The sequence below is a fragment of the Ammospiza caudacuta genome, chromosome 15 (assembly GCF_027887145.1).
Source record: "Ammospiza caudacuta isolate bAmmCau1 chromosome 15, bAmmCau1.pri, whole genome shotgun sequence".
Taxonomy (NCBI): Eukaryota; Metazoa; Chordata; class Aves; order Passeriformes; family Passerellidae; genus Ammospiza; species Ammospiza caudacuta.
This window is the reverse complement of record NC_080607.1, coordinates 13,160,448-13,187,987: the sequence shown is the minus strand read 5'-3', so window position 1 is coordinate 13,187,987 and position 27,540 is coordinate 13,160,448. Positions and strand designations below refer to the sequence as shown.

Sequence of the window (27,540 nt, the reverse complement as noted above, 5' to 3'; positions counted from 1 at the left end):
GAGGCAGGAGCTGAGGGGTGGCTGCCAAAACAAGTGCCTGGGTCTCGATGTGTCTGCTCCTCACTTTGACTCACCAGTGAGGGCTGTGCTGGCCAAAAAGCCCCAGCTCTGAGAGCTGGTTGCTGAGAGCAGGAGGGGAGGGATGGAGATGGTCTCTCCCTTCCGAGAGGCGTGTGTCTGGCTTAACGAGATGGGTGTCTCGCCGCCCATTTATCGTGTTGGTAGCTAAGTGCTACATCAAAGGATGGAAAGGCTTAAATGAGTTCAGGCCATCTGCTGCCTCCCGTGTCGCGGCCCCCGGGATGGAGGCTTGCTGGCGTACAAGCCCCAGGGGACCCTCACACTAAGGGCTGTCACGCTGATGGATGGCTGATTTCTCTATCCAGGAATCTCCAGGCCCAAGGAGATTTTTCCTCCTGTCTCTTTATGCTGGACAGATCCCCTCTATGAGAGAGGGTCCCACTGCCTTTACCTTGCTACCTGCATCCCTGGGGAGGGTTGGACCCCAGCGATGCAGCTCAGATGGGGCTTCCAAAATCAGTGGCTTTGTGGGGAAATGCGTGTGCCCTAAATGTTTCCCAGATGCCACTGTTACCTTGAGGGGATTAAAGTCATAATTGCAAACAGAGGAGGATAAGTTATTGCTAAAGGGAATGAACTCCAGCTGTCCGCAATATGAACACGCCTGTGTTCAGGAGACTGCTTTTTCCTATGTCACGTCTTATCAGCACCTCATTTGCAGGGGAGCTGGCATTGCCTTCCAGAGGGGCATCTCCAGCCTTGCTAGGACAGACAATGGCTAGCCTAGAGCTGAGGGTGCAAGGTAGGGAGCAGGGAGCTGGGGCTGGCTAGCAGAATTATTGGGACAGTGGCTCCTCTGGCACAGCTGGTGATTGTGCTGTGTCTGTTTGCAGGAAATGCAACCAGTGACAAAACTGAAGGCAGGAAGAAAGGAAGACCCAAGGCTGAGAACCAGGCGCTGAAAGACATCCCTGTAAGACCTCACACACTCCAGTCCCTGAGCCCTCCCTGCTTCACTCCATCTGACATGCCCTGCACTGTACACTCCAGCCAGCCCTATTCCACTGTGGTTCAATCTTCAGAGCAGCCTTGTCTTGGGCTGAGCAAGATCTTGGTCCCTCAACCCCTACATGCAGGCACCCATTACTTTCCAAAGCCCTGGTTAAGGAGCTGTACCCCTTTCCAGCATTGCTTTCCCAGGGCCATGTCCAGATGACTGGATCCTATCACAGCCATGTCAGGCTTGGCTAATGAGCCAGCAGCAATGGCAAGGGAGTGATTTATTCCCTGCAGAGTTGTGCAGTTTAATTCCTGCCTGGTAGCATGGACAACACATGGAGCAGTTTGTCATGAGAGCAGGGGCATGGGGTGATTTATGGACTAGATGAAATGTGGGGTGATTAAATCAGCCAGGTGACTTCAGGCCTGATTTATTCCCCAGCCTGGTAGGGAGTGTGTGTGTGCTCTGGGAAGCACGGCAAGGTAAAGCCTCAGCAGGAACCATTAGCCTGTGGAGCCTGCAGCATCTGTCCCAGCAGCTCTCACTGGAGTGAGCACTGATACACTGAAACACATCCCTGGGGTCCTCTTCATGACTGGTGGTGGAAGGTGGAAAGGATGGATGGGAATGATCAGAGGTCCCATGTGTCCTCCCAGCTCCTTTGGGATGCATCAGCACACACACAGGCACAGGGTGCTCTTCACTCAGCTAGCTCTTGTTTTTCCTGTTCCCAGCTCCCTCTGATGAACCAGTGGAAGGACGAATTCAAAGCCCACTCCAGGGTGAAATGTCCCAATTCAGGCTGCTGGCTGGAGTTCCCCAGCATTTATGGCTTGAAGTACCACTATCAGCGCTGCCAGGGGGTAAGGAGACTGCAGAACTGTCTGTCCTTTCCAGTGGCTGGCTCTTCCATTACCATCTGCAGGGTAAAGCTGCTCTCAGGCCTTAAACACCAGGAAAAACATGAGATTAAAACGAGGAAATGGGAGGGCAGAGGTGGGCCAGGAGCAGTTTATGAGGTGAGTGTGTGAGAGGAACTGAGATCTCTGCAGCTCAATGTGAGGTCTGGCCCAGAGGGATCATGGACTCTGGGTAATCATTTGGAAGGGCAGAAGGGTATTACACATGATTTATGTTCATGCCTGTGTCAGAAAAAGCCTCTCTTTTGTGATCTAACATCTGTGCTCACCTGTCTCTCCCTGCTCCTCTCAGGGTGCAATCTCAGAGAAGCTGACATACTCATGCTCATACTGCGAAGCTGCCTTCACCTCCAAAACCCAGCTGGAAAAGCATCGGCTCTGGAATCACTTGGACCGGCCAGTGCCAACCAGCAAAGCAGAAAACAAAGTGCCCAAGGCCATTGGGAAGAGCAGTGGAAAGAAAAGGTACCAGGCTGTGGCTGGGCTGCATGGCAGTGGCACGGGGATGGTTGGGAGAAGGGGAACATACCTGCCTCCATTCCTACAACCTGGGCTGGCGAGGGGGGAGAGGTGTCAGGACACTTGTCTAACAAGCCCTCTTTAAACAAGCCCTCTGTGCTTTGCCCTAGACCTGCTGAGAGTTCAGCTTGCCCCACCATCCATCCCAAACAGGCAAAGACGGAAAAAGCCATGGCCCAGGAGCACGCGGAGAATGGCGAGTGCCTGGCGGAGAGCCGGGAGAGCAAGGAGTTCCAGATTGCAGCAGCTGAGGCCATGGCAGCTGCCACCCCCACGGCCAAATCCTCCAGTGGCAAGGATGTCGGGCAGCAGAGGGGCAGCCAGGCCTCCCTGCAGGAGGAAGACCCCGAGAGGATGAAGCACAGTAAGATTAGAGCCCAGGGCTACGCTGGTTCAGAAGGTGTCCCAAGGGAAGGGGATCTGCTGCAGCCAACACTGCTGAGAGTTGTCTCTGATTCCAAGGGGTGGCCAAGCCTTGTTTCCAGACCTTGATAACTTGCCCTGCTCTCCAGTTTCTTGCAGCTTCAGTGGGAGTTAAAACCCCATTGTAGCTGTGGTGGAAATATTTCTAAAGGACCTGTGTGATGGTTGGATTCAATGATCTTAGAGATCTTTCCAACCTTAACAATCCTATGATGGGATTGGAAATGGGTTGAATTCCTGGCAGCGCAGCAAGCTGCTGTGTCAGCCTGTCTGTCCTGAGTGTTTGAGGTTAAACCAGGATGGTTCTGGCAAACCCATCTTCCTGAAGGATTGGGACAGGGTGAGGAGTCTCTATCTGTCCATGGCCACTGCTGACCTGCTGACCTGCTGTAGGGCAGTGGTTGTCCCCACTATGGTTTCCACTGTTTGCAGCATCAAAGCAAACCACCATAGCCACATAGCCACATGTGGGAGCTGCTTAGCTTTTGCACTAGACAGAGCCACCACTTTCACTCATTGAATTAATCCTGAATAACAGATTTATCCTGGTTTTGTGGAGTGGGAAGCAGCAGTCTGTTGGTGTTTAGTGGGTGGGTGCTTCATTTGGCAGCCTTTGACCCACTCCTAACACGGAGTATGTGCCCACCCTATGCCCCAGGACTGATGAATCCCCCTGGCAGTACAGTTATTTGACCAAATCTCTCTCTGTGTTTCTCTTTTTTGAGTCAGGAAGGAAACAGAAAACTCCTAAGAAGTTTACGGGGGAGCAGCCATCCATCTCGGGGACATTTGGACTGAAAGGTAATACAGGACAGCTCTGGGCAGCTGTAGGTTGTACCTTCTCCCCGGGGCATTGCAGGGAAGTCCCTTCCCCAAGGAGGGGCTACTTGTGATGGAGCCAAAGCCTGAGGATCTCACACTGGAGGAGCTGGCACTTTTTACCATGAGAGAGCCATGAAGGGTGTGATGGTGGTCACAAGGAGAGAGAGACAAGAATGTTGATTCTATGATCAGAAGGCTTGATTTATTACTTTGTGATATATATATTACATTATGACTATACTAAAAAGAAATAGAAGGAAAAGTTCTTTGAAGGCTAGCTAAGCTAAGAATAGAAAAGAAAGAATGAATAACAAAGATCTGTCTCTCGGCAGAGAGCGAGAGCAGCTCCGCCAGTAGTGGTTAGTAAAATCTAAACATCTACAAGAGACTAATCACAGATCTACCTGTTGCATTCAACAGCAACAGATAACCCTTGTTTACACTTTGTTGCTGAAACTTCTCAGCTTTAGCAGGAAAAATCCTTTTCATTAAAATCCTGAAAGGATTTTAATGAAAAGATGTCTGCGACAAAGGGAGTGAAAAGCAGCAGCAGAGCTGGGACTGATTAACCCTGTCTGCTCTGCTCTGGATCTTGGCACTGGGAAATGAGGGGACAGAGGAAAGGATCTGGGTATGTTCATGTGTAACACAAGAGTAACGAGCTGCTGACACCAGTGAGATATGAGAAACATCACCTCACCAGCATCCCACCATGCTGCGTGCCACAGCGCTTCCAGCGGCGTCGGAAGGAACTCTGCTGCGTAGAGCGGCTCGTGACGCACCCATCCCTCAGCCTCCATCTCCTGGGCTGGTCGCCCACGTTCAGGAGAATGAATCCAAGGCAGAGGAGACATGTTGCCGGGATGTTTGCTGAGAGGAGGCCCAGGAATTGGCTGCTGCAGCCTGACAAAGCAAGAGCAAGTGAGACTTTGGTCATGCTCCATAAATACACCCAAATGGGCTCAGGAAGGAGGGGGAAATCCTGGAGCATCCCTGGAATGAGAGCAACTAGATTCAGGCTGACTATGAGATATGTTCAGCCAGAGAAATAGGAGGCAGATTTCCAGGCACTGCAGGAGGCAGCACCTTCCAGTATGAGGCACTCGGGGGAGAGGCACTAATGGCTTTGAAGGAATTGAACACTGACAAGCAGGCTGGATGTGGTCTCTGTGATTTCCTTTCCTCTGGCTCCTGGGAAGTCTGGGCTTGTTTCCCTTATCCTCCCCGCAGAGGTGCTGCTGGAGGCTGAACCATCTGCTGTTGGTTCCTGGAGAACAAGGTGTCCCCATGACCCAGTGCCTCAGATGGGAGGTGAAGATGGGGCAGGGGTCTGCCTGTGCTCCCCAAGCTCCATGTGGCAGTCACTGCCCAAAGACAAGGGTTCCCCAGCATGTCATGGGGTGCTGTCTCCATTCAGACCCTGGGTTTGCAAGAGTCACAGACCCCAGGTTTAGGGGGATGTGGATCTGACCCTGGTAGTCACCTCATTGCCTCCAGCACCTTCTGTGGAAACTCAGGCACGGGGCTGAGCTGCAGAAGGATTTGGGGATCCAGGGGAGTTAAACAGCCTTTCCAGTGCAGGAACATCAGCAGGAACATCCCTTTTACACACTGAACTTGCTGTTCCAATTCCCTCCTTCAGTTCCTTGCAAAACACCCTATTCCCTTCACCCCAGCCTGTCTGCCTGGCTGGAGGCATCCTACCTCACTTTGCCACAGAGTTTCCATAGTTCGTAAACTTGTGTTGGGGAAAATGATGCTGTTTGTAAAACACCACAAGCTGTTAGAATATTGCTTGTCATAATTATGGACCTGAGCCTACATGTACAGCCTTGCAGACATGCAGCCAGCTCAGTGTCCCTGGCTTAGAGGGAGAGATTTTTTTACCTGTTAAATGTGAATTGCTCTGAAGGCATTAAAGTAAGTAGTGAACAAAAATCCTCTTTCTTTACAGGTCTTGTCAAAGCAGAGGACAAAGCAAAAGCTCATCGAGCCAAGAAGCTGGAGGGAAATGCCAGCATGGAGGAGCTGAAAAAGAAACCTCCAGGAGTTGGTGTGAAGAAGGAAACACCTGTGCATCCACCAGCAGGTGAGGCTGGTGGGGGCAAAGCACAGGCAACAGCTCTGTGTGCAGTTTAGCTCCTTTTCTGTGCACTGCCCCAAGCCTGAATGGTCCCTACCTTGATGCCTCCATCCCCACCTTCACCTGCAGCTTGTGGTCCCCACACCCTCTTGGCCCAGCGGGTTGTTTGTTGAGTGAGTTTTCTGTCAGGTTTGTCAGGAGAACCAGCACAAAGTCAGAGGTAGGAGCACACAACTCCTGCCCTTTTGAGCTATAACACAGATGAGGAAACAGCCACTGCTGCTAAAATATTGGTGTGCCACAACTGACGTCCTGAGGAGCACCTTACCTTCAGTTCACTGCCAGGTCAATGTGATGAAAGTGCTGGGAGTTAAGAGCCAAGTTCCACCTGGCTTCACTGTGAGTCAGCATGTGACCCATGTGATGATGGCATTTTTCTAACATCATTCCCATGAATGACACCAGTGCATAACTGTGAGCATAATTATTCCTTGCCTGAGCCTCGAGGTGCAGCCTACACCCAGCACAGGTTGCTTGCTTTCCCTGAGAGCTCTGACAGCAGGAGGAACGCAGGATGTGCAAGATAAACACAGCTGCAGTGCCTTGCACTGCTTTCAAATTCAAATAAACGACTCTCTGATCTCACAGCCATGCAAGAGCATCCAAATAAACAGACTTGGCGGATTTTGTTCAGCCCAGGCTTCCCTTGCTGGAAGGCCAGCGCTGCTCTGCTGAGAACACAGTGTGAACTCTGGGCCTGGGAGCTGCTTTTGGCCCCACATATCTCTTATTTTGGGTTTTTTTAGGACCAGTCACAGCCATTCAAATAAACAGATGCCTGGAAGCCAGCAGTCCCCAGCTTCCTCCGTGTCTGTCAGAAGAGGATTGCCAGGGAAGCTTTCCAGGCACACATCCGGATGGAGCTGAGACGCTCACCTTTGTTTCACTCCCGCTAATTGTTTCACTTGGCAGGGGGAAGTTATTCCAAGCAGGGCAGGATCAGGTGGCTGGGGGCATCATCATCTTTTTATAACTCCCAGTGTGCAGGATACCAGAGTGGTTGGAAGGACCTGGGTCTTTCCCCAGATCACCAGGTCTGGTAATTCCATGTAAAATTGACCCAGTGACCCAGTTTACTTGGGCAGCTGCAGGAGAGTGGGAGAGGCAGTGCTGCATGGTTCATGTCCAGTTTTGGCTTTGCCTGGGAGAGCCTCTCTTTTTTTAATATCAGGAACTTTCCCACTTCACTGCTTTTCAACTTATCAAATCAAGCAGCTGAGGCAGGTTGGATGTAACACCTCTTTCTCTCCCTCATCAGCAAACCCCGAGGACCAGTGGCAGCGGGAGATCAGCGAGAAAGGGGAAGTTTGCTGTCCAACCTGCAGTGTTATAACCAGGAAAACAATTGTGGGACTCAAGAAACACATGGATGTCTGCCAGAAAGTAAGGCCTTGCTTTATTCAGTCAAACACATGGATTTTGGGGAGGAATGGATGTGTATGTGTGCCTCTCATAAATGTGCAGTGATGCTTCTAAAACCTTTCTCAGCTGTGTTTGATAGAACACTTGTTGGTCATCTTCAGCTTGCTGGCTGGCTTGCATTGACCCAGAGGGATTTGGACACTAATTCTCAGCAATTCTGAATCCCTTTGCCCCAGTGTCTCAACAGAGTCAGGTATTTCTAGTAGCTAAAGGAATAGTTTTAAGGCTGGAGAGATTGTTGGGGCTGTCTCTAATCTGGCCTCCCCTGGAGCCCTGGCTGTGGGGTTTCACTGTGTGCTGTATCAGACCAGATAAACTGGTTGCATGAGAGCGTGTCTCAGGGAGAGTCTGAGCCTGGATGTGCTCAGGCAGGCTGTCAGGATGCAGGAGTTCAGTAATGGTGCCGTGAAAAATTGTCTCTGTGCCACTCCACCATCCATCAGAGCACAGGATTACATCTTCATCCGTCACCTGGCGGAGCCGTCGCCACAGAAAGCCAACGTGGGATCGATGCCTCCTGCTTTGAAAATATGTGGCTGGGCTTTGATTCCACATTCATTTGCTGTAAATGCTTCCCCAGCCATTGCCTTGCTGTTGATACAGCAGTGGGAGGCTGCTCTCCCTCCCAAACCCTACAGCAGTCCTACAGAATCCTGCCGCCTCCAGTATCCTCCTGGCCTCAGTGGAGCAGGGATCCTGGCCATCACTGGTCATATTTCCTCCACTTTGGAGCATCTCCCAGGCCAGGCTGGCTGTGTGCAGGCTGCACAGCCAGATGACCTGCTGAGCAGGGCTCTGCTGGAGCAGTCAGCAGTGTCTTCTCTGCTGGAAATATGCCAGCCCTATATTCAGCTGAAGATCTCGGGCTCCAGCCCTTGGAGTGGGTGTTGTGTCACACTTCCTGAGAGGGAGAGTCCTTGCCAGAGCTGGCTGTGCTGCTCTGGGAGCTGGGATGCTTCACAGAAACCAGAGAGGACAGTCCCTAAGCTCCAGGTGTGTGACCAGAGGTCCAGCTCTCAGCATTCCATCTCTGAGATGAACCTGTGGCACAACCTGAGTGAGACCCTGCTGCTACAGCCACGTGGGATCCCTATCAGAGCCAGCCTGGGGTTGAGGCACCCCCTCTTTTTAATGACTGATATATTCCTTAGCTGGACAATGGAAAAAGGATGTGCAGGCTCCCAAAACTCTTATTAAGAAAAAGGAGCAGTCTGCACTAAGCAGTCTGCTTAGGGACTTGTTTCCTTTGGTTTTGGAAAGGAAATAAGGGATGAAGAGGGTTGCAACGTGCTTGGGCCTGAAGGAGGCAAGGGCAGTTATATACTCCTGGTATCCCAGGTGGGAGGGCTTGTTGGAATGTGGACATGGTATGTTTTTAAGTGTTGACCAGAGGAGTAAATCCCAGGTTAGCTGCTAGTGGCATATAATGGGTCAAGGAGCTGTTAGCATCCACCTTGTTAGGATGAAGTGCTTGGGTCTGGGACAAGATTAACTGATGGGAGTGCAGGTGCCATGAGTCACTCCCAATTGACTGCAGTGAGTCTATTCTTCATTTTCCTGGAGTTCCATAATGAGGAGAGATTTGCAGATCCATCTTCATTGCCTCTTCAGCTTTTAGTTCAGTCTTGCTTCTCCTTCACCACTCTCCCTTCAATCATCTGGCAGGAGAAGCAGGAATGACCACGGCTGGCCGGGCACTGGCTCCCTGTCGAGATACTCTGTCTCCTGGTGCCCAGAGCATGAACCTCCTGAACCAGTAAATTCTGGTCCCTGCCTCAGTAAAAGCCAAGATCTGTTCACCCACTGTGCAAGTGCCCCTTGTACCTTGGGGTGTGCAGTTAATGCATTTCCCCACACACTCAGGAGGTCGAGTTGGGTCAAACAGCAGGGCAATGAGAGGTAGAAAATATCCTCCTGTGATTGTGTCCTTAATTTCACACAGCCCAGGCACCCAGAAATTGCACTGTATGCCAGGATCTGTCTTACTTAACAGGACTGCAGAGCACAGTCCACTGGCATTGGTAGATCAAAGCTTCTTCTCTCTCTAACCCTTTAACAGGAAGAGTAAGACGCCAGATCCAGATGTTTTCAGCCAGTGAGGCTTTAAATCTAAATCCAAAATGGAATGTTTTCCAAAAATTGGGGCATGTGGGTTTGATAACAGTATCCTGGACAGCAGAGAGAAAACTGTGAGCTGCAGGCAGGGCCTGGGATGGGAAACAGGGGTGCTATGTTGCCTGCTGGGTCCCACCACTGGGGTACAGCTCCAGCAACAGCCACCCATGGGGTTATTGACCAGCAGCAGCCCTTGGGAGGATGTGGCCTGTCTGGTGACTTGCCTTTAATTCCTTCAGCTGCAGGATGCCTTGAAGTGTCAGCACTGCAAAAAGCAGTTCAAGTCCAAAGCTGGGCTGAATTACCACACCATGGCTGAACACGTCAGCAAGGTAAGGGAGCTGGGCTGTGCTCGTCTTGTGCCTCCTTTATCCATGCAGGTGAGGAAGCCATCCATCAAAAGTCCTCTCTCCATGATCTTTGTAAAGGAGGGATCCACCTTTGGAGCATTTCACACACTGCTCAGCCTGGATGGTGGCCTTCCCCCTTCCTCCTCTGGTAGTGAGTTAGGCTCCTGTTGATCCTGATAAGTAGAGCAGAGGACTGAAAAAATAAAACAGGGTTTCAGATCCCAGCATGGGGAAGATCTGGTGAGTATGGTGAGGTGGATTTTGAGTGGCAAAGCTCTGCCTCCAAAACTGTGCCTGCAAATCTGGGACTGATGGGTTCTGCCTTGCACAAATCTCAAAATCTGATCTTTAGCTCTTCAATGTGCATGGGAGAAGCAGCCACAAAATTTATCATGAATAAATTTTGTACATTTCTGAGATATCAGGGCAAGGCATAACTACATTTCTACATGTCCCATGCTTACCAGTTGTGACTTGTCTTTTACCTCTGCCTTAACCTCCTGCTCTTCAGTCTTGCTGGTGAATCCTCTGTGCAGGAACTGCTCCTGGGTTTCTCAGCTGGCCCTTTGGGTGTGATCACAAGAAAGGCCTGAGCAGATCCAGCACATACCAACGAAGCAGTGGGAGATCCAGCTCTCCTAGTGAGAGGTTCCCTCCAGCCCAGGGCAGCTCCCTGCAAGGCAGGGCTTTACCATCCACTCCTGGCACAGAGGACATGAGTAAATGGTTGACTCTGTCGCTTCTGTTACTTCCTTGTTTCCAGCCTGTTCCTGTGGAAACCGCTGGACTTGGTGAACAGGAAGAGCGGGAAAGGCTGAGGAAAGTGCTAAAGCAGATGGGAAAACTGAAATGCCCCAATGAGGTACGAGAACAATTCTTGTTTCTCGTTCTGTGAAAAAGTGGAAGGAGAGAGTCCCATGCAGAAGGGGACATGTACTCTGCAGGCATCCCTTGGCATGTGCTCAACGTTTCCACCTTAGCTTAGCCGTCCCAATCCCTGTCCCAGTGGCTCTGTGCACTCCAGCAATGGGACAGCCCTGCAGGAGGGTGGGCACAGGGCAGACTGAGGAGCGCTGGAGGGCAGGTTCTGCCTCCTGAGCTCAGGAAGGAGCACAGCCTGTCCTGGGCACAGCATAAAACCAAACCACACCAAAAGCAGAGCCAGCGGGTTGCAGACAAGTCACGAACAGGTAAGGGAGGCGTGTGGCAGAGGTTTGTCCCGCGGGTGTGCTTTGCTCTCCGTTCAGGCAGCGCCTCCCCAGTGCCTTCCCGTCCCGCTGCCTGCTGTGTGTCTGTGCAGAGAGCTCTGTCCGTGTGTTGGGGCAGGGAGTGCCGGGGCGGGGACAGCTCCTCCCATCCCTCCAGGGCATTGTCTGTTGTGCTTGTGCCTGGCTCTTTGGGAACTGTCAAATTCCCCAGCACTTGGACAGGATGGGTTGGCAGAGCTGCTCTCCAGAGTGGGCTCCTCGGGAATGTTCCTCCCTGGAGAAATGGCACCCCAACCTTTTGGCCACGTGAAACCCCAACCCTGCTTAACCTTCGCCTTCTCCCCATCTCCATAGGGCTGCGTGGCCAACTTCTCCAGCCTGATGGGCTACCAGTACCACCAGAAGCGGTGTGGCAAGCAGCTTGCCGAGGCCGACAAGCCCGTGTTCAGCTGCCCACACTGCGGCAAGAAGTACAAATCCAAGGCTGGCCACGACTATCACGTGCGGTCAGAGCACACGGCCTCGGTGAGCCCCCCGGAGGCCCCCGCGGCCCGAGGAGCGGGGCCATCCCCCCCCGGGGGGGACTGCAGAGCTGCGGAGCCCGTGGGCAGGACCGAGCCGGGCAGGGCCGGGCCGGGCAAGGCAGGTGCAGCCGTCGGGCCGGTGTTGTTTTCGCCCTCAAATCACCATGCACGTGTGTTGTACCATGCAGTGTTGGGGGGAACAGGGTGCACCCTCCTCCACCCCTCCAAAAATGCTGTTTTATGGGAGTGGCCAGCAGCATTGCCTTTCCCCAGTGCCCACAGGGCTTTGCTGCAGCCCACCCTGCATCTATGCTGTGCAGGAATAAAAAACCAGACCTCAGGCCGCTCCCTCACAAGCGCCGGCTGCTTGCCAGTGCTGGGGTGGCAGGCTCTATCCCTGGGGAGCATCCCTTTCTGTTGTGTTCATCCCTACTGACAGTGCATCCAACACTAATCACTCCCTAAATCTAATAACTGGAGACATTTATACACGTGGGAGCACGGAGGGACACAGCCTATGGCTGCTGCTGGGCTCAGGGAGGCGGGTGCTCCCCTTGCTCCCATGCTCCAGGGCAGAGGCACAAAGCAAGCCTGGAAACACACAGCCCCAATCCCAGCATCCCCATCCTGGGCCGGAGAGCTCACTTGTTCTCTTGTCATGCCCTCCCTGACTCTGTCTCTCTTGCAGCCTCCAGAGGAGCCAGAGGTGAAGCCAGAGCCTGCTCCTGTAGAGGATTTTGAGAGGACCCCGAGCGGCCGCATCCGCCGGACGTCAGCCCAAGTCGCCGTCTTCCACCTCCAGGAGATAGCAGAGGATGAGCTGGCCAGGGATTGGACCAAAAGGAGGATGAAGGATGACCTCGTGCCTGAAACAAAGCGGGTGAGCAGCTTTTAGTTCTGCTTTTGGTTTTGCACTAGCTGTACACAGAGATCCCAGGATTCTAGCCTGGCTCCAGCTGCACACGGAGATTCCAGGATTCCAGCCCGGCCCCAGCTGGTTGAGGGTTCACATGTCTCACTTGCTGTGCCTTAAATTAATTAGCTGTGATGGCAGATTTATTGCTGAAGAGCCCACCCAGCGCAGGCTGAGCCGCTGTGGTCTGGAGGCTCCCAGCACAGGCAGCTGTGCCCTTTGAGGAAGAGGTGCACTGGGAAGAGATCAAGGTCTGGCCCCGAGAGTGTTGGGGTGGGAGGTCATTTCTGGTCCATGCTGAGGAGGGAAGTAGAGGCTGGCAGCCAAGAGGAGCACGTGAAGAGAGCAGATCAGCTCTGAAACCATCTCCCTTGTACTGTCACAGAGCAAAGATGCCCCAGGCAGAATTCCCTCCCTTCCACGTCTTTTCTTTAACTTCTGGGAGATGCTTTCCTGGAGGTAAAAGGCCTGCAGCATCCCAGAGCAGTGCTGCTGGGAGCAGAGACAGTGAGTGGAGACAGAACTGAGCCCCCCGAGCTCAGCAGCAGTGCTGTGGGGTTTGCACAGGACCCCAAAGGCTTGAGCTTTTTGTAGGCATTGGAGTGAGTACACATTAAACCAAACCTCCCTTCTGCCTGTGGGAGGGCTTGATTATTCCTGGGGGTGTACTAAAGCTGAAATTCCCTCAGGTGTGCTCCTTCTGGATTGTAAAAGGAATGAAACAGCAGTAAATCATAAACCATTTCAGTGTAAAGGGAAAAAAGAGAGGGAATAGTTCTTTTTGTTTGCCAGGACTCAATGCAGAGTCTGTACATGAGGTGCAGCCTGTTTCCTGAGCAGGTGACTCTGCAGGTAGGGGCCAGGCCTGTTCCCTGCTCTGAAGAGTTGGGCATCTCTTGTCCAGTGTGCTGAAATTCACTCTGGCAAGATATTGGGCACATTGCAAAGATGAAAGTGAGGATCAGAGGGCAGCAGGACAGTGTGAACAGGCACAGCCCAGAGAACCTACCCCAACCCACGAGAACAGCCCAAGTCTCAGAGCCAGCTTGGAGAAGTGATGGTGGTCACCAGGAAAAGGGGTGGCAGGAGAGCAGAGCTTGCACCAAAACGCCTTCCTGCTCCCATAGCCTGTCCCATGCTGTCCTGGCACCTGTGTCTGCTCAGCAGAAGTGCCACCATGGTCCTGCGGAGACCCAGAGAAGCTAAGCCTGGCTCACCTCTGGTCTGCATGCGGTGGACAGCTGGGAAACCAGCACAGAAACAAACCAGTAGTTTCTTTACCTCCATTGGCACCCCAGTGAGGCACTGGCACAGAAGGGGATCCAGCTGCAGCTCTGCTATCCACCTTGGGGCAGAGCTGGGCATTTCAGGGCCAGAACTGCTTGCAAACATTTTATTTCCCCAGTGCTTGGTGTTGCCATTTTTGGTTTCCAGATTACTTCAGCTGCTATGCATTAATAACTTTAAAAACTGAGCCCAAAGTAGCTGTTTCATTTCAGATACTGTGGGAGAAGAGGTGTGCTGCTCTCTTTTCCCCTCTCCTGTCTCAGCTCTTGCATTCTTCTCTTTCCACTTAGAATTGTTCCCTTTACTCATGACTTTGGGTATTTTCTTTTTGAATTGAGGGAGCAGCCAGGACCCCAGGCCTGGAGCAGGGGCACATGCTCAGGCTGACAAAGGCGTCGTAAAGGTCCCAGCACTGGTGTAATTGCTCCATGAAGTGCTGGTGGGCTTTTTTAATGAGACATTTCTTGTGTTCAGAGCCTGATTGTTTAAGTTTAACCGAGCCCCATCTCAGTGCTAAAAAGCAAAGAATTGCTGTGAGGTTGGCAGAAGCAGTTTTGCATTAAAGATGGGAAAGGGGGGAATTGGATCAGCTCCCAGATGGCAAAACAAGGCTCTTGAGTTGAAGGATCAAGAGACCTCAGGCCCTGCATGAAATCCCCCATGGATTTTGGAGGAAGTCAGTGTAGCGGGTGAATCCGTACAGAGCCGTGCGTGTGCCTCTGGGTACGTCTTGCAGTGACTGTCACGTTCCCTTGACAACACTTTATAATCTGTTCAGTCTATGACATTTTTTCTCGATGAGCGATGCTGGGAGGAGGTTGGAGGCAGGTTCTGCCCAGGCAGGCTGGTGGGAGCTTGCTGACTTCAGCATGCTCTGAGCTGCTCTGCTCAGCCACGGTTTGCATTGCTCAGGATTGCTTTGCATTTACAAGTTGGTTCAGTTCAGGGGGTAGAAAGAAACCTCCCAGCAAGTGCCCAGTTTGACCTCATTATGGCCCCAAAACAGAACTGCCTGTGGGACAGCTTTGTGTCACATGGAAGGCTCAGAGCAGCCAGCAGTGTCCCCATGTCCCCGTGCCACCACCCCATCACATGTGTGTGGTGGCCCTCCCTGAGGGAGCTGACAGCCCAGAGCCACTGGAGCAGCAGGAGGATGATAAACACCAGTCCACCTTGACCATGGGACTGGTGGGAACTGATGGAATTCCCAGAAAAGCCACCACACCACCACCACCACCTCTTCTTCCCCCTGAGTCGTGCCCAGCCATTGGGAACACACTGCTGGGCCTGCATAGCCTGTACTGGACACGGAGAGAAGTGGGATGTTAGGGATGTCAGCAGATTGCAGCTGCTCCTTCGCTTTTCAGCAAGCCCTAGGGATTTCCAGGATTCCAGAGGTACAAATGCTTCCCAGCTCAGGTCTGTAGCCAGAGGTGGACGGATACACCCAAACTCCCTGCAACACAGGACAAGCTCCATCCCTGAACTCTCTGATTCCCCACCATGGTCCCAGCAGTCAGTGCTGATTTCAAGGAAGCTGATGAAGAAAGCCACTGCTATCCATCCCTTTTCCAGGCAGCAAAACCTTTTCCCAGGGAAAGGCACAAGCCCATGGGACACAGGGGTTCTCAGCCCCACTGCAGCCCCTGCTCTGGGGCCACGTGGCAGCCGGTCCCAGCCGGGGACAGGGACAGAGGGATGCTGGCTCTGGATGCCGTTGGTGGCCTGTGGTGGGATGCGTTCGCCTTTCCCCGGGAGGATGGATTCCTTCACACCAAAGCAATGGCAGCAGAATAAACGATTGCTGCTCCATCCCAGGCCCTGCGCTGCCTTCGGTCTCTGCTAACCAAATCCAGCATTTCTAAATATACACTGGAGTCTTATTTTCTCGCTCCGATCTTTATTTGCCTCCAGATAAGCTGAAACAGATGGGGTATTTCACAACAGCCGCTTGCTGGGGATGTCAGATGGGGAAGGGCACACCCCTGCTGCTTTTCTGGGAAAAATCCCCTCTGCAGAAGCTCTGTGAAGATGATGCCGACCCTCCTCTGGCCTTTGCTGGGGCTGTGGCCTGCCATGAGCAGCCTTGAGGCTGCAGGTTCCCAGCTCATGGCAGTGGGCTCTGGGATGTAGTGGGGCATGAGAAACAACCTCCTAGAGCAGAGAGAAGAGGCATCTAAAAGGCAGAAGGGGAGAAAATGCTGTGGATATTCCACTGTTTCAGTGTGACACTTTCTTGGTGGAGCTTGAGGTGGGGTTCCTTGCTTCAAGGTGCTGGAGGTTGTGATGGGCTCCTGCAGCCCAGGCAGGAGCTGTGCCACACAGGGATAGATGCACAGCTCCTCTCTGGGATACATGGACATTCCATTTGCCTCCCCACAGCTTGGGGTCTCAGTGTCAGTAGGGGCAGCCATTGAGTTTGCACGTCCCTGTGGAGTTTGATGTCGTGGGGTGCCAGGGATCTGGAGCAAGGGGCAGCTGTAGGCCAGTCATAAAGCTAAAGGGGAAAAGTCATCTCCAGGCTTGAGGTTTTATACTGGAACCAGGATAAATTCCAGAGCAGAAGAGGCTGGCTTGGGTTTGTCCCCCAAAACAATGGCCCTGCAATGCAGGCAGGAGCCAGGCTGAGCCCTGCAGACTCGTGGCACTGGGGGCCAAACCGGATCCCAGCTCCAGCTGTGGGGCCGAGTCCATCCTTCCTCCCTTGCTCTGCAGACCCTCCAGTGGGACCTGGCTGCTGCCCAGCACCCCGGGTGCATTTTGCCTTCACAGCATCACCCACAACTTCCTCAGGATGGAGAGCTGTACCTTGTGCTGGGGACCTGGTGAGGCTTCAGGGGTGCTCGTCAGCTGAGACGTCCTGCATGGTTCTCATTTAGTGTGATATATTTTGGGGAAGGGGAGAGCTGTCTAGGGAGTAGAAAGGATTGAAATATGAAAGTTAATTAAATAAAACCATCAGTCAGAGGAAACAAACCTTCCCAGCCCAGCATCCTTCGACTGTTCACAAGAGATGGGCTGTAGCCAAAACCAGTTGTAGTCGTTTAATGATTTGGCCATGAAAATTTTCACTTACAGGCTGTTTGAGGAAAATAAATGGAAAAGAAAAAAAAATATAAAATATTCCATGCCTGGGGCTTCCTCTTAATAGAGACATAAAGATGACTTTGACATTCCCAGAACCGCAGCGCCCTGGGAAGACATGGGATTTGCATGTTATTGTGCAGGACTGTTGGAGGAGAGCAGGGAGGGATTTTTCTCTGGAGTGGGAAAGCAGAGCAGCAGAGTCCACATCTCTGAACATCCCCCCTCGCCTCCTCCCTGGGGACTGGCAGAGGGAGAGGTTGTTGCTGGGGCTGTATGCGGTTACCGTTAATGTTTGCTCATTCATGGGATTGATTGGGTTTTAATTATGGAGGCTGTTTGGCATCCTGGCTCTCAGTATCAATGGCAAAAAGGGACTCCTGTGTTCTACCCTGGAGGTGGCATTGCCTTCCCTGGGCTGGGGACCAAGCTTTTGGTAGATGCACCATCCCAGAGCTTCAAAGAGCTCTGCTGGCATCTCCCCCAGCTGCGAAGCACGACAGAATTGCAGCACTGGGGCTCGGGGGAGTTTTCCACATCCACATCCATCCTTAGCACTGTTCACAAGGCCCTGTGCCCCTGCCCCTCACATGGAGCCCAGTGCTCCCTGACCCAGCTGTGCCCTGCCACGTGCCATGGGGAGGGCTGCAGGGGCACATGGATCACTTCAGTTTGAGCGGAAAGGAGGGGCTGGCATCTGAGCCTTCAACATCCCCAGCTTCCCTTTGCAGGGAGGTTTGGGAGCAGCTGGGGTGAGCTGGCCAAATTCAGCTTTATCAGCACGTTCAGGAAAAGTCACGGCTGGAAAAGAAATCCAGCCAGCCTCCTTTTGCCTCCAAACCACCAGCTCCAGGACCTCGGGGAATGTTTGGCCTGGTTTGCACCTCTGCAAGCACTTTGTGGCTGTGCATCCTTTCATCCAGCATGGATGCAGGGATGCAGTTGGGTCCAGTGCTCAGAGGTGCCCATGGAGGGTGGCAGGTGCTCAGGTACCCACACCTGCACCATGCATTGCTCCCACTCAGAAGGTTTGTGGCTCAGAACTGAAACAGCACCCACTGGCTCTAGCAGAGCTCACCAGGCTGGGCTGGCAGTTGTGCTGGGGTGGCTGTGCAGCCCAGTGTCCCCTGCAGACCTTGGCACAGGGCTCAGGGTCAGGCTGGGAGCAGCCCTGCAGGCAGGGCCAGGCACAGTGGCTGGGAGGCCTGGAGGTGCCTGGAGCTGCCACAGCTGCCTTGGCTTGGGCTGAACAGGCAGAACTGGAGTTGGGAAGGCCAGCCTGCTATGCTAACCCTCAAAGTCGCTAATAAAGCGCTAATTAAAAGCACTTGGAAGGAGCAGCCCTGCCAGAAGGAGAGGCAGAGACACAAGAGCCTTTCATTGTTTAACGGGCTGTGCCCATTCATCCATGGAAGGCAGCCATGGAGGCCCCTCAGCCCAATGTGCAGGGTTGTTTATTCCCCTGCTTATAAAACATGGCAGAAGGGCTGTGCACCAAAAGGCTGGGTCCAGTCCTGGCCCTGTGGGCATGCACCCGGGAGCAGGAGCCTCCTCTCCTGTTTGCCAGGGACTCCTCGCTGGTGGCAGGGCACTGGGCAGAGCCACCTCCCTGCTCTGCAGTGCCCAGGGGGAGAATGGCATCTCAGGAAGCCTCCCAAGTAGTTTTCAGCTCCTATTCCCTTCAGAGCAGTGCAAGACCCATGTGAAGAGGCAGGACCATGGACTGGGCTGGGGTGTGCAGCTCTGCTAATCAACTGCTATTGTTCACAGCTCAATTACACCCGGCCAGGGCTCCCAAAGCTCAATCCCAGGCTGCTGGAAAACTGGAAGAATGAAGTGAAGGAGAAGGGCCGCATCAACTGTCCCAACAACGTAAGGATTGTCTGTTCTTCTGTGGGGTGGCTGGTCTCCATCTGCAGGAGGAAGGGGGAAATTTTGGGGCAGAAACCCACTAAGAATGGTTCTCATTGGGCCCCTGATCACAGTGATGCTCAGACACTCATTTCACCTCCTTTCCCTGAGCTTGCTGCTGTGTCTGGTTAAAGCATGTCCCACCTTTGTGATCCTCCTTGTGTGCTGATGCCACCGGGCTTGGGGACAGGGCCACCCTTGGGCTGACGATGCAGCGTTGCCCAGTTTGAGCTCTGGAGCTGCCTTTGGGAAGCTCCTAAGATCCTGACAGGGTGAAGGCTGCACATCCTGCACAGCCTTTTGATGCAGAAAACCTGCTTTTCCCAGAGTTAAGCGAAAATAGATTTAAGCCAAGCTTTTTAAAGCCCTGAGACAAGCACTGGCCTCAGGCATGGTGCGTGTGCCTCATCTCCCTGTGAAACACAGCCTTGGCCCGAGCTGACAGAGAGGTGAACCCCACCCTGGTGCTGAGCCTGGATTTATCGTCCCAAACAAAGCCTTGCTAATGGGAGTTCTGAAGGAGGCAGTTCCCACAAGGCCAGGGGAGCCGGGCTGCCTAATTAATGTCATACACAGGCACTTGGAAAAGACGTTGCTCAGAAACTGGTCATGCTGCTGCCTGGGTGATTTCTCCTCTCTGTTAAGCCTCTGCTGCGGCTCCAAGAGCTCCTGTAGCCCAGCAGGACCTCCCGACAGCTCACAAATGTAGGTTTTTCCACGGAGACATTGAGGGGAGACGTTTCTCAGCCCTTTGCAGAGGGATGTGGCCACATGACTCCCATTAGCGTTAATGGGAAACGTGTGACCAGAGCCCCGGGCGCCTCGCAGAGCATTAACCTCACACTGCTCAGCCGGGGCCCGTGGCCGTGCTGCCTCAGCAGGCTCCTGGCCACAGCTCAGAGGAAGGCAGGGGATGAGGGGGATCGTGTCTAACCCTGCTTTGTTTTTTCCTGCAGTGCTGTGAAGCCATTTACTCCAGTGTCTCGGGGCTGAAAGCTCACCTGGCCAACTGCAACAAGGTAGGTCCTGCCTTTTACACCCTTTTCTCAGAGGTGGCTTTGGTGTTGGGTTTTCTCTTCCCCTCCCCCCAGCTGGTTTGGAAGGAGCAAGGCAAGGGACAATGGCACAGGTTAAAGGACGGTGGTGCTGGAGGTCTGGCTGGCAGTGCTGCTCCAAGTGAGTTGTCACCAGGCAGATGGAGGCAGAGAGGCTTGAGCTGAGTAGGTGGGATAGAGGGGATGTAGCTGCTATTCAGTTGTAGAGAAATGGTCCCACAATACAGGCTTCTCGCCCAAGCCCAGACCTCTGACACACAAAGTGTCATGGGGAACTCCAGACACACTTGGACCCACAGCAGTCCTGCCTTATGTCCTCCTGTCCCACAGCAGCCCCTGCCCAGCTGGTCCCTGCAGCCCCTAGATCACTCACATGCCCTTGGCTAAGCATGGCCAGCATGTCACACAATCACAGCAGCTCAGAGCCAAGGAGCTCAGTGCTGCTAACTGAATGTTTCCTGAGGCAGGTGGGAATCAGGAGTCTTCTTCCATCAATTTGGGCAGCCCTACAGCCCCTCTGGAAGCCCAGCTGGAGGAATGCTGGTGTGGTGCCTCCTGGGATAAGCTGGGTCTGGAACCTGGTCCGTGCAGAGGGCAGTGCCCTCCCACTGGATGGATGGAGCAGCCCTGAGCTCCAGTGCCCTGCAGCTGCCCCAGGGGAGGGATCAGGAGCTCTGTGTAGGTCCCTCAAATTGGAACCAAGTAAGAGCTGCTAAAGCTTTATACCCTGAAACATTTCCAGCTGCAGCTTCCATTGAATGGAGCTTCCAGGAGGCAGCTCCAGTACATACCCTGTGGTTATTAAAAACACCAACTCCTGCACTCCTCCAGTGCTAGCTGGAACAGCAGCCCTTAATGAGATCATTTAGAAAATGGGCTGCAGAGATCCGGCAGGAGAAGCTGGATTTATGCAGAATAAAAGAGCAAACACACAAGACTAGGACAGCTCCTTCTCAGAGAGAAAATGGAGCTGGTTTCTGGTTGGTTCCATGCACAGGAAGCAGCCAGGATTTGCATGAACATTTCCATGAAGCACAGAGCTGCACCCTCTGGATCTGGCCCAGCTGGGGCCAGGTATTGGGAGTCAGCAATGGGGAATTGCTCTGTGACCCCCACACTGCCATCAGCAGGATTCTTCCCCTTAGGGGAGAGGATTTACTTTGAAAGCATGTGCCAACAAATTTGGCATAAATAAATCAATCACAGCCCCTCCAGAACTGGTCTGTGATTCCCACTCTAAAATCCTGCAGAACTGGTTGCAATACACAGAGCCCTAGCAAGAGCAGAGGCTGCTCCCAGGCAGCACCCCATCCTCAGTGGGGATGGATGCACCAGCATGATTTTGCACGAGGATTCCTGAAGCCAGGCCTGTCCTCTCCTGAAATGAGAGACCTGTCTGACTCAAGATTTACAGCTGTGGAGAAATTCCCAGGGAGGAAATATATGGCCCAGAGGGGCCCATCCGTAACCCCCTCATCAACAGAGAGCCCATTACCTCCCACGTGCCATGACCTACAGCAAAGCCAGGAGATCTGTCATCCCACCAGGGCACTGGTGACAGGAATCCAGTGCTCACCCTGGCTCTTTGACAATGTAACAGGAAAACGAGGTGAGTGTTGGACATAAATCTGATGGTGGCTCAGTCCCAGGGGATCACAGATCTGCTGATAGCGAGGACAGGGGGCAGTGGCCCGATCACCTGATGTTGGGGACACACAGCAGCACGAGTGGCATGCACTGAAACTCAGAAAGAGGATGTGGCTGTGAGCTCCTGACCCAGCACTGAGGCTGTCAGAGATCTGGTGGTTCAGTCATGAGTGTCTGAACCACCTGTGTCTGTTTATTTTGTGTCACTTTGAGGTCATGGGAGGGCCAGGGGAGGGCCACCCCTTGGGGCGCTTTGGGCTCTGCAGGAGCTGCTGTGTCTTGCAGGGGGAGCACTCAGTGGGCAAGTACCGCTGCCTCCTGTGCCAGAAGGAGTTCAGCTCCGAGAGCGGCGTCAAGTACCACATCATCAAGGCTCACTCGGAGGTAAGGAAACAGCTGGAGCTGGGCTGGGCTGGTCCCTGCTCTGACACACACATCCTTGGGCTGTCCCTATCCATCCATCCATCCATCCATCCATCCATCCATCCATCCATCCATCCATCCATCCATCCATGTCTGTTAAGAGCAGAGCTGACTAACAGCCTGGGGGCTTCTTCCCTGTCCCCCTTGGTGTCCCTGACACCCCCAGGCTCATTGCAGCAGCTCAGCCTGAGCAGTTTGACCTCAGAGAGGTGATGCCAGTGGGGTGAGGGGTGGGCCAGGCTCGGGGTGGGTGTGCTGGTGCTCCAGTGCCTGCCCCCAGGACTGTCACTAACCCCCGTGTCACCCCACGGACACAGAACTGGTTCCGAACCTCCTCAGAGGCCAGCCGGAAAAAGAAAAACAGGGAACAGCTTTCTTCCAGCAAGGAGGAGAAAAAGAAAAGCACAAACGGGAAGAAAAGGGGGAGAAAACCCAAGGAGAGGCCTCCAGAAATGTCCCCGAAGGGCAGAGAGAGCGTGGCAGCAAAGACTAATCACAAGAAAAGCCTCGAGCACTGGGAAGGCTCCCGGAGCAGCCCCGAGGGGGACGAGCTCGGCCTGAAGCCCCCGAGCCAGCGGAAGGGAGGAGCCAGCAAGATGCCCGAGAAATGAGCAGCTCAGAGACTCGTCTCCGAGGATTCGTTTACAGCCCAGGGTAACAGGGTGGGGGTCTCTCCCAGTTTTATGTCCCCTCCTCCCCATCCCACCTCCTCTTGCCCCACCCTCCTCTCACCCTCTTTTTACAAAAAGAAAAAAAAAAGACAGAAAAAAAAAAAGACAGAAAATACCAGTTAACCACTTTAAACAAATCACGGACCTTGTTTCACACTGGAAAACAAAGAGGATCAAGGAAGCTGGAACGTTCTCCACCCCCTGCCCATGTACATAGCCCTCGGTGGGGCCCCGCTGCCTCCCCCGGCCCGTGGTTCCCCTCCCCTGCGCCAACCTGGTGACGCTTGAGCGAAAGAGAAGTGCAATAGCAGCGGGGTGCCGTGGGCAGGGACCCTCCCCAGCGGCTCCAGGGGGAGCTGCCAGGCTGCCCAGCGGCCTCCCAGCTCCGGCTGATGTTTCCAAAGATGTTTGAGCCGGCCGGGAGGGGATGCTGCGGTGTGGGAGGGTTGGCAGCGCTTCCCCTGCAGCCGCGGCTCCGGGGGAAGGTGCTGGGCAGGGAGCGGCTCTGAGGGCTCGGCAGGGTTGGTTTGATTGTCTGCAAGGCACGGGCAGAGCAGGGAGCAGGGGGAGGGATGCACACTGGCAGTGTGAGCAGGAGAGGAGGTGCTCTGCAGCTGGTCAGGTTATAGAGGGTTTAATGGGAAGTTGTGGGAGTGCTGTGGGCACTGTGAGAGTGGCAGTGCAGCTGTGGAGGGGGTGCAGTGAGGGAGCTGTGCCTCGGTGCTGGGGTTGTGTGTGCCGGGCCTGGAGTGCTGTGATGGCAGAGACACGATGGCAGTGCCAGGGTCAGGGGGAGATGGCAGCCAAGGAGCTGCCCCCCAGCCTGGAGGCATCCAAGGGTGATTCAGGGTCCCACTGTGCTCCATCCTGACGGTGCCATCATCCAGGAGGGAGGAATGGAGTCTCAGTTCCCCAGCTGTGGCCACAGGGATGGGGCAGCATCGAGAGACAATCATGGGTCCTGCTGTAGGATGAGCCCAGTTGCTGCCCAGCCACCTCACAGTCCCCTTGTCCTTTCGGGCTGGGACCGACCATAGGAGGAGTCTGCTTCCAAAGATGCATCTGAGCCCCTGACCACCCTCCTCAGGGTGGCAGGTCCCTGGGGTGCCAACCCTGCTTGTGCTCTTCCCTGGAGCTCTCCTTTGCTGACCCTGTCATCACACCTTGCTCCAGCCCAGGGGAGCCATCCCTGGACCGGGGTGTGCCCATCTCCAGACAAAACCAGGCTACCTCGGTCCTTGGGAAATGGGCACGTTTCCTCTCAGTAGCACAACAGAAAACCTTAAATTGATTTTTCCCCTATGCAGAGCCAGGAAATAGGCATCAGAGGGGGAGCTTCTGCTTTTGCTTTAATCAATTCAAACCTCAGTCCTCGCTTTCCTTCACTGCTCCTTGTTGCCCACCAGAGGCTCGGTATCATTGCCTGCTGTGAGCAGCAGCTCAGTCACAATTAACATCCTCCACTGGCAGGTTATTCCAGCCAGGGAGGGAGGACAGGGGTGGCTGAAGCCAGGGTGGCTTCTCAGGGTCCAGGGCCCCTGCTCTGTCCACAGCTCTGGCACCTGGATCCACCCTCTGCATTGCCCAGTGAGCTGGGCACGTGCCTGTGGCTGAGGGAACTGCCTGAGCGTTGCTGGCTGTGCTGGGCCTCGAGGCAATTAGTGAGAAAGCTTAATTAGTCACTGCAGCTCAGCCTGGTCGCTCCTGCACTTCATCAGATCATGTTTGGATGGTGTCACTGGGGTAGATCCTGCCTCCCTGGGGAACAGGGAGAGCTTTGGGAGCTGTAGGACAGCTTGGAACGGCTCACAGGCAGCAGCAGGAAGGGGAGCACAGGCAGAGCTCTGGGTCTGGCACTGAAATCTCTGTGAGGGTGCAGAGGGAGCCTCTGGATCCCAAAATCATGTCCTGCCATGGAGGGAAGCCCCCAGGAGAGCTCCATGTCCTGGCCTAGGGAAGGGAGATCTGGGTAGCCTGGGCTGCTGGCTCGGATGGTCACCACACAATCCTCAGTGTCTCCCCTTGGGCATGGCCTGGGACTCTGCTCTCATTAACATGCAATTAATTGGCTTCTCATTGATTAAATTAACTGGCAGCACTGTGCTCCACAGGCAGGAAGCCCTGGGAGCTGCTCAGGGCAGGGTAGACATGGGAAAGGGCCAGCTCAGGGGGTCATTGTGAGGTCCAGATCAAAATCCACCTCTGCTTCCATAATGAGTGTCTGGCAGGAGCAGGGACAGCTGCAGTGGCCTCACAGAGTGACACCAGCCTGAAGGGGACCCAGGGACCATCTGGGGTCTCAGGGCAGGCAGTGGGAGCAGCAGTGCTGGTGCTGGGGCTGTCTCTGTCACCCTCAGAGCACTCACAGCCCCAGTGAGGGCAGCACCATGGTCAGGAGGGAATTCCTATGAGAAAGTGAAATCTTCAGGGTTTTTTCCCCACTAGTCATCACTCAGAGAGGAACATGTTTCATCCCCCACACTTTCTCCATGAGGCATCCTTTACTCTCCTGCTTGTCCAGGGAAGGTTCCAGAGCAATGCTGGGATCCCCAGCACCTGCCAGTGCCACAACAGGTGAGCTGGCAGGGCCAGGTGACACCACAGTGTCACTGCTGGGGCCAGTAGGTTGAGCCCCTTCACATGCTCCCAGCGAGGCAGTGCCAGAGGGGAATCCACCTTGATCCAGAGGGACAGGCAGAGGCTGTGGGACCACGTGGGGAATGAGTTGTCCTGTCCCCTTCCATCCCGTCACCCATGGGATCTGGGGATTTTGTCACCCTGGGCACTGTGACACTGTGCTCCTGCACCTCCACTTTTGGGTAAACCCACCATCCCATCACCCATGTCCCCAAGGAAAGGGTTAACCCTCCATGGGAGCAGGCATGGGCTGCAAGCCTGTGGGAAGTCATGGAAAGCTTGGATTATGGGGAAGTGGGGAACCTCAGCTCCAACACCTGCCCTGGTGAGGTTGGCTGTGTCACAGCAGTGGATGGAGCTGCCTGAGCCTGGAGCATCTCCCACCCCCAGGAACCTTGAGAGCATTTTGTTCTTTTCTTTCTCTCCTCGTGACACCCATCCCACGGCATATCCGAATGTTTCTCGTCGATGCCAGTTATTAGTGCATAAGTGTATTTTGGGGAAAAAATTAAAACAGAAAAAAAAAAACACAGAAAAAGGAAAAAAAAAATTTCAATTTATCACTTGTAACCATATATATAAATATATAAATATATATATTAAAAAGTGTTTATTTGCAAAAAATAAAATTGTTTTAACGGTAAACTATCTTATAATAAACTCCCGATTTGTGATGATCTGTTCTTTTGTTAATCATTGACAAATCCTCAGTTGGAGAGTACTGTCCGAGCAGCTCCGAGCGGCGCCGAGGCGCTCCCTGTACTGTATGTATGAAACAGCTGTATCGAATAAATGGTTATTGATTTTTTATTAGCACTGTCAGCGCCGTTATTGGGCACTTGGGTGGGAGGTTGGACAAGGGATCTGGGGGGTTTGGGTCTGTCCTTCCTGGCAGTGGCTGGGAGGATGGAGCATGTGGTCACCAGCCTAGGGGTGCCCCAAAACTGGGATGGGAAGGTGAGGGCTGGTGGTGCCAGGGGGATCCCAATGCCCACAGCCCCCCACTCCATGGTAGAAATCCCCCTAAAGCTGTTTCCAATCCACCCATCAGCAGCATCCAGCGTGCCCTGGCCACATCCAGCCCAGGGCTTCTCCACCCTGGGGAGCTCTGCGGGACCCGGGGCCACCCCCCGGCTCTCCCAGCGTGGGAATAAATCCTCTTCTGCTCCCTAATGGCTTTTTTGGCACGGAACCCAAGGCAGGGACAGATTTAGACGGATTTCTCTGCTGGCTGAGAGCACAACCCTTCCCCACGGCGCTCTCGGCTCCCCAGGGACGGGAGGGGACCCCGGGAGCGCTGCTCGCCCCCAGCCCCGAACATGCGGTACCACAACAAACCCCAGCCCCGGGATGATGCTGAGTAAAACCAGATCCCAGCCAGCGCCCCGGGACCCCCACGGGGCCGGGGTCCTCCCAGCTGTCCCCAGTGCCCAGCGACATTGTCAGAGCCCGGCTCACCCAAACCGCGCTTCCCCCCAGCTGCAGGATGGTGGGGGGTGCTCTGTGCTGCGTCCCTCAGCGCCTTGGGCAGGGATGCTGCTGCGGAGCCACCCATAGGTACCCACAACATCACTCCGAGCCCCACAGCACCCAGCCATGCCCAAAACACCCAGCTATACCCCAAACACCCACCCGCACCCCACAACGCCCCCCTGTGCCCCACAGCACCCAGCCGTGCCCATATAGACCCATGTCCCCGCACGGCTCTTACCCACGAGCACAGCGCCCCTCCGTGCCCCCCAGCGCCCCCATGGGTGCCCAATCCCCCCAAACCCCTCCCTCCCATCCCGCACTACAAGTCCCGGGGATCCCCGCGGCAGCGCCGCCCCCGCCGCTCCCCGCCCGCTCCGCCTCTCCCCGCAGCACCATGGCCGCGGCCCCGGTGCCCGAGGGGGCTCCGGTGGAGCCGCACGACAGGTAGGACCCCGCTCGCTTTTCCCCGGGATGATCGCTCCGGGACGGGACCGGCCCCGCGGCGCCCCGGAGCCCCCGGTTCGGGTTCGCCGCCGGTTCGGGGCTTGCGGTGCCGGTGCCGTCCCCCCCGGTGCCACTTCCGCGAGTGGGGCCTCCCCGAGCCCATCGCTCCATGGAACCCCTGAGCTTTTCCCACCAGGCATTTCTTCCCACCCCCGCTTTATCCCTTGTTTATTTTCATCCTTTCCCCCCCCCCCCTTTCGTGTTGTTGCCTTTTCCCTTATTTACCCTATTTTATGGGTTTTGCCCTTAATTTCCCAGCTGATAAACCACAGCCTCCCATATTCCAAGCTTGCTCGCACATGCATCCTCTCCATCAAGATGAAGAGTGGGCCAACCTAAACTTTTTCACCCCAAACCCCCATACAGGGTGATTGCCTTCAGCCCCTCCACCCCCAACACTCATGTTTCCCCTCGATTTTCCACCCCCTTTTCCAGCACAAACCTCAGGGGACTGACTGCTCCCAAACA

The 27,540-nt window shown here is 54.3% G+C and overlaps 1 protein-coding gene across 2 annotated transcripts in view; it reads left to right on the top strand.

The window, feature by feature from the left end:
- Positions 1-25,870, top strand: part of ZNF512B (zinc finger protein 512B) — a 29,967-nt gene extending 4,097 nt beyond the window's left edge. The window contains exons 3-17 of one of the 2 annotated variants that reach the window (XM_058814508.1): positions 915-994; positions 1,756-1,884; positions 2,234-2,406; positions 2,571-2,824; positions 3,613-3,684; positions 5,660-5,794; positions 7,107-7,231; positions 9,625-9,717; positions 10,499-10,597; positions 11,298-11,468; positions 12,156-12,347; positions 18,522-18,623; positions 19,619-19,681; positions 21,650-21,748; positions 22,105-25,870. In XM_058814508.1, coding sequence (XP_058670491.1) covers positions 915-994; positions 1,756-1,884; positions 2,234-2,406; positions 2,571-2,824; positions 3,613-3,684; positions 5,660-5,794; positions 7,107-7,231; positions 9,625-9,717; positions 10,499-10,597; positions 11,298-11,468; positions 12,156-12,347; positions 18,522-18,623; positions 19,619-19,681; positions 21,650-21,748; positions 22,105-22,398 — 2,081 coding nt within the window. In that variant the 3' untranslated portion in view covers positions 22,399-25,870. The remainder of the gene's footprint in view (positions 1-914; positions 995-1,755; positions 1,885-2,233; positions 2,407-2,570; positions 2,825-3,612; positions 3,685-5,659; positions 5,795-7,106; positions 7,232-9,624; positions 9,718-10,498; positions 10,598-11,297; positions 11,469-12,155; positions 12,348-18,521; positions 18,624-19,618; positions 19,682-21,649; positions 21,749-22,104) is intronic. The other variant, XM_058814509.1, reaches the window with a different exon arrangement.
- The last annotated feature ends 1,670 nt before the right edge of the window (positions 25,871-27,540 follow it).